Raw genomic sequence first — 6,000 nt, 5'->3', positions numbered from 1 at the left:
GCGACCAAAGCGAACAGAAAAATTTGCAGCGAAACTTTGTGAGCGGTCGCTCCTGGTGTGGACGTACAGTTACCTGTATGCCTAGCACTAATCACGTGAAGAATAAAGCGCCCGTAATCTTTATCCTGAGTTTGTATCTATGAATAACATGTAGGCCTACAGTAAACATATATATATATATATATATATATATATATATATATATATATATATATATATATATATATATATATATTGACCTCATATCTTTTAATATCTAACATGCTCAAATGAACCATGTCATGAAGTTACATCAACCAAATTTCAGTGAATAAAATAGCTCAGAAGTGTTTAGTGCGACAACAAAGGAGAAGCCAACCGAAAGAAGAGGAAGCGGCACTTCAACACGGCGCCATTAAAGCCGCGGAGGGTTATAGGGAGCAGAGCGGCGTCTCAGGAACATGAAGGCCGCGGTCCCTTTCCTCGTTTTCCTCAGTGGTAAGGTTCGCTCACTGTTTATATCCATCTTGATTCGGCCATCTTCAGCTTTTTTGTTGTTGATGTTATACATCATCGAGTGGTTGTTATAACAGAGAACACGTTTGGTTTTTGATAGGCAGTTGCATGACTTGGACGGAGGCCCTGACCGTTAAAGGATTGGTCGGGGGAACAGTCAGAATCAAATGCACTCACACCAATGCGGGTAGCAACACCAAATACTTCTGTAAGGGAGAATGTCGTGACAAGGACGTTCTCATAACAAGTAAGACGGGAGGATCAGAGAAGTATTCTATCGAAGACAAGGGAAACACATTCTTCACAACTATTAGGAATCTGCTACTAAAAGACACTGGGAATTATCGGTGTGGGATAGGAAGGATCGGTCCCGACACGTATGTGGAAGTGTATCTCAAGGTTGACGATGGTGAGAGAATCCCTTTTCTATGTTTTACCAGTGTTTTTTTTTTTTTTGACCGCTCAACATACTTCCTCTTTGAGAGGACTGGTTTAGTTGACTTTTGACTTTGAGTTTATAGGTTAGATTATCTGATAAAGTTGTGTCTAATCTAACCAAATTAGTACTCGGTTTCTTAACCACATCTAACATAATTCCATTTCACAACCTGCTTCTTCCTTTCATACCATTATTTTTAAAGTGGAGAAGAGTGATGTTCATGCTGTCGAAGAAGCTATTACAACAGGGATTAAACCAACAGGTAAATAAAGGAGGCATAATATAGAAAATGTAATGGCACTGTGCAGAATAGTCCATTGAATCATTATTTTGTTCTTACTTTCTGTAGCGCGGCCTACAGACTTCGAAAATGAAAGCTCACGAGAAGAAACCGTTTCTGGTAATCCCTGTTTTAAGTTTGTGTGTGTGTGTGTGTGTGTGTGTGTGTGTGTGTGTGTGTGTGTGTGTGTGGGTGTGGGTGCGCGTGCGCGTGTTTGGTATGTTTTTGGAATGCAAACACATTTATCAGAAACAGCTATCAGCAGTGTTGGGAAAGTTCACTTTCTACATGAACTAGTTCAAAGTTCAGTTCACAAATATTAAAATGAAGTAGTTCAGTTCAACGTTCATAATTCAACATTTTGAACTAAGTTCACAGTTCAAAAAAATGAACTAGTTCATAGTTTTTTTTTCCATATGTTGCTGTGAGCTATTCGTTTTTTCCGGTATTTTGAACATTGAGCCCGCTTTGTGGTTTTTCTAGGATGAAATAGAATGGTTGAATCGTATCGTACCGAAATACAGTTTCTATCGTGTTTTATTGCACATTTAGCACATTTTGTAAATCACATTGATTTCTGTTGGAAGGCTCATTGCTTGTTGGCCGGAAACGTAAAGGCGGGGGGGTTCACGTTTGGTTGTAGTCTTTTTGCTCGGTTCTATCCCCACTGTTGAGACGGAGAACCGAGTGAAAAGACTACAACCAAACGTAAACAGCCCCCTTTTCCGTTTCCGGCCAACAAGCAATGAGGCATTCTAGTCCGCTGAGCTATGAGCCAGAGAATTAACGTTATGGATTGTACATATTCATAATTCGAAATTCGTCTCAGCCTTTACACCACAGATACTATAGGGTCTAAAGCATATAACCGCGTTGTCTGATTACAGTTGAATTCATTTTTCCACAATTTAACAGCTCTCGTTTTGAAAAATAATCACCGCGCCATTCGTTTCAATGGGAATCGGCATCGCAATACTTTCAACATAAAGTGTACATATTTATAATTGGAAATTCGTCCCAGCCTTTATACGACAGATACTATAGGGCCTATAGCATATAACCGCATTTTCTGATTACAGTTTAATGTAACAGTAAACTGAACTCACTCACCGCAACTTCAAATTAACCACACGGAAATTAGCATGGCAACCGGTCAAACAACACGGCGTTCTGCGCGCGCATCCGCCGTGTTGATAAACAAATAACCCCCATATTGAACGAAGTTAAACTAAGCTAGCGTCCCGTTCACAGGCACCAGAATGAACGAGTTCACAGTAACGTTCATCAGGCAGCAGAGGCGGAGTGGCCGTCGGGACGATCGGGAGATTTCCCGGCCGGCCGGCCGGCCAACGAAGTCAGGTGGACCGGCCCACAATTGTGTAGCGGCCTGCGAAGTCAGTTGGACCGGCCCATAGTTGTGAGCGGCCGTGAGGCGTCTGCAAGCCGGCCCTGAGCATAATTTATTCCCCGTCACAACGTCGTGAAAATCCCCGAAATAAACAATAGATGTTTCGGGAACATCCAACCGATATTTATATGACTTGCTTACTCTCTATGTCTCATTCATGTTTTGTTTTTTTATGCGTATATATTTTTTTATTCATTTAATTATTCATTATTCAGGCGTTACAGAACTTTCATGGCCATAAATAAATAATACGAACTACAGTTTACTTTCATTTGTTTGTTCTTGAATTGACGTAGAATGGAGCAAAGACTCCTGGGATTGGGAAATGCGTTTATCCAATAAACAGCTTGCAGGTCAAGTCTAGGGGGATATATGACCGGCCCCACGTCTAATGGCATGACCCTAAAGACGCGTCAGACAGAGAAGGCGAGCAAGTTCGTGGTTGCTTGCTTTTGCTTGTTGTGGCACTCATGGAAGGCAAGAAGAGAAAAGAGAAAGGAGGGGCTGAAAAGGCCAGAATAAAGAAGAAGCGGATGCTGGAGGGGGATGCATCTAAAATGATGCTCAAAAATAACAGATTTATTCCGAAGTGAGGCATTAACGAGTTGTGCAGGTGAATTGACAGAAAAATGGTTAGCCAGAGCTCCACCATTGACGTTATTGCTAGGCGGGAGCTAGCACAAGCTGCTAGTCAAATGTGTATGTGCTGGCTGGTATATTTCAGACGAATTAATGACTTAACTAATCTTTCTCTTTTAATGGATGGAGAATATGTTAACAGATTTGGAACATGTAGTAGTAGTCGTGTCAACACGTTACACCGGTATTACCGAGTATAAACAGTATAAACTTTGAAACTAGGTCAACCGCCATCTTTTCCGTCAACTCTCCTCTCACACTCGATGACAGCGTCTTATAACGTTCTATATATAATAGTATAAGATAATTGTATAGATAATATCACGGCCAAAAGCTCTGTGCGCCTCCGGATGGCTGTAGTGCGGGGAGCACTACGGCCATCCGGAGTGCTTTTGTTTACCGGCGTTGCTATGGTTACAGGTCTTGTAAGGAAGTGCGCCAATTCTCGGAGCGCCAATTCTCTTCCGCACAGAGCAGAACTGTGCAAGTAGGTCTATCTGCAGCCGGAGCCACTTGCCAAACACGCCCATTGCTCTGCCAGACACGCCCATTGCTTTGCCAGACACGCCCATTGCTTTGCCAGACACGCCCATTGCTTTGCCAGACACGCCCATTGCTCTGCCAGAAACGCCCGTTGCTCTGCCAAACAGGTCAAGTTTATTTTCGGAAATGTAGGGGGATATATGAGTGGCCCCACGTCGAATGGCATGACCCAAGATACGTCAGACAGAGAAAGCGCGCAAATTCGAGCAAAATATGTTTGACAGTGGAAGGATTTACATGGTTGCTTGGGTTATAGACTTCAAGACCATGTTCAAGACCCCCCCCCCCCCCCCCCCCCCCCCTTTATCCTTTAAGTTTGGCGCCGAACAACTCGGCCCATACCAAGTGTGACGGGATATTGTTGGTCAATGAAATGATTGAATAAATGTTCAACATGCATGCATGTAGCCTACTACTTTGACTTTCTAATCTTCTGGCGAAATTACCCAGGTTAAGTGTAAATATTAAGCATATATAAAGCACATACGTGCCTTTTTTTTCATAATTATCCTTAAAACATAAAGCGGTGCAGTAAGAATTAAATGACGTCTTCCAAGTAGCTCTAAGCACTGCTTATTAATATTAGACCAAACAAGACTCGTAATGGTAGGTAAAACAATACTTTATTAAAGCATGCAATTGTGTTGTAGAACAAAATTAAAATAAAACGTATGAAGTGCTTGCATGATATTGAAGCCTAAAGCGATCATTAGTTAACGTGTGTGGCGGACGGTACCACCTTGTCATTTGTTTACCCAGGTGCCATAGCAACACCATTGCTACCTCTCATTGGCTGAATCTTTGAGAACGTTGTAGACTCAATCAATATAAGGTCGCGGGGAGACGAAGCTCTGTTCGTTTGTATATTTTATTTACGTGACCATATTTTTGTTTTATGTTAAAAAAAAAAGGATCAAAGAACCAGTTCTCTTGTTTTGGGGAACCAGTTCTTGTCATTCACCTTCGAGATTTGTTCGTTGTGAACGAATCGGTCGCGACCGACTAATCCTTAATGGCCACCATTGAACGAGCAATGGGCGTGTTTGGAAATGGGCGTGTCTGGCAGAGCAATGGGCGTGTTTGGCAAGTGGCTCCGGCTGCAGATAGACCCTACTCGAACTGTGGCCTATTTAAAAAAAAAATATTTTCTTAATTATAATTATATCATTCATTTTTACAGAATTTTTTTTTATTACTGAAAAAATAAATAAACGGTGTTCCGGGGGGGGGGGGGGGGGGGCCGGACCAGGGAGGATTCTCCCGGTGGCTATTAGTGCCCCACTCCGCCCCTGTCAGGCAGTAATACAGTACGTTCAGTTCACGTTCGCCCAAAATATGAACGAGTTCATGAACTACCGTTCAATGAACGCGTTCGGTCACAACACTGACTATCAGACTATAATGGGACACTTCACTCATTTGCATTAAGCTTTGTATCATTAGAAACCCAGTCATATGTTTGAATGCTCTTGCAACATTCCCTCATTTTCCCCTGAGACGGGAGAGATCCGTATTCATCTCTAACACTGCTTTAAATGCCGGAAAATTACGATTTTTGCGAAATTTAAGGCAGGAAGGGTAAGGGGGGGGGGAAGCTCTAAAAAACTACAAGCACTAGTTCCTAATTTTCAAACCTGCCCTAGGGGGTGGGACCCACTTGGCGCTACAGACCTTTTGCAGTTCAGTGCCCGACTTAGGGGTGCATGGTATAAACGGTATAGAGAGTACATCGGTGTGAATTTGCGTTACGGTATGGATTTTGACAATACCGTGTGAACGGTGCAATGATATAGTAAAAGAGACGCAGTCGTTTATTCATAATATCATCCGGTGCCCACAGCTTTTGACCGTGTTCTATAAGATATTCTAGAACACTCCGGGAGCTCCGACGGAAGACCTGGAGCTCTATATCTAAATGATACAATATAATATATAGACATCTATAATATTGTATGTAATATCACGGTCAAAAGCTGTGTGCACATCTTGATGAAATTGTGAATAAGCGACTGCGTCGGGTTATCTGACGTCTCTGGTCAATCCACATCAATCTGAGGTCGCATTTCATTCTCGACTTCAGAGAGTCAAAGCCAAAGTTTCTACCCTGAAATCCTTCTCCACCATGGCCGAGAATCAGTACATGGGTCTTTTCTTGCAAACCCGCGACCGACCCGTGCTGTTCAGGCGTCCGACCCG

General features: G+C 42.6%; 1 protein-coding gene across 3 annotated transcripts in view; it reads left to right on the top strand.

Annotated features, from left to right (window-relative positions):
- The first annotated feature begins 257 nt into the window (after nt 1–257).
- LOC115539910 (CMRF35-like molecule 9) overlaps nt 258–6,000 on the top strand; it is a 29,987-nt gene continuing 24,244 nt past the window's right edge. The window contains exons 1-4 of one of the 3 annotated variants that reach the window (XM_030350794.1): nt 258–477; nt 596–904; nt 1,137–1,196; nt 1,284–1,334. In XM_030350794.1, coding sequence (XP_030206654.1) covers nt 441–477; nt 596–904; nt 1,137–1,196; nt 1,284–1,334 — 457 coding nt within the window. In that variant the 5' untranslated portion in view covers nt 258–440. The remainder of the gene's footprint in view (nt 478–595; nt 905–1,136; nt 1,197–1,283; nt 1,335–6,000) is intronic. The other 2 variants (XM_030350793.1, XM_030350792.1) reach the window with 2 other exon arrangements.

Source organism: Gadus morhua, chromosome 3 (genome assembly GCF_902167405.1).
Source record: "Gadus morhua chromosome 3, gadMor3.0, whole genome shotgun sequence".
NCBI lineage: Eukaryota > Metazoa > Chordata > Actinopteri > Gadiformes > Gadidae > Gadus > Gadus morhua.
The sequence above is the reverse complement of the archived record's forward strand: the minus strand, read 5'-3'. Positions and strand labels throughout refer to the sequence as shown.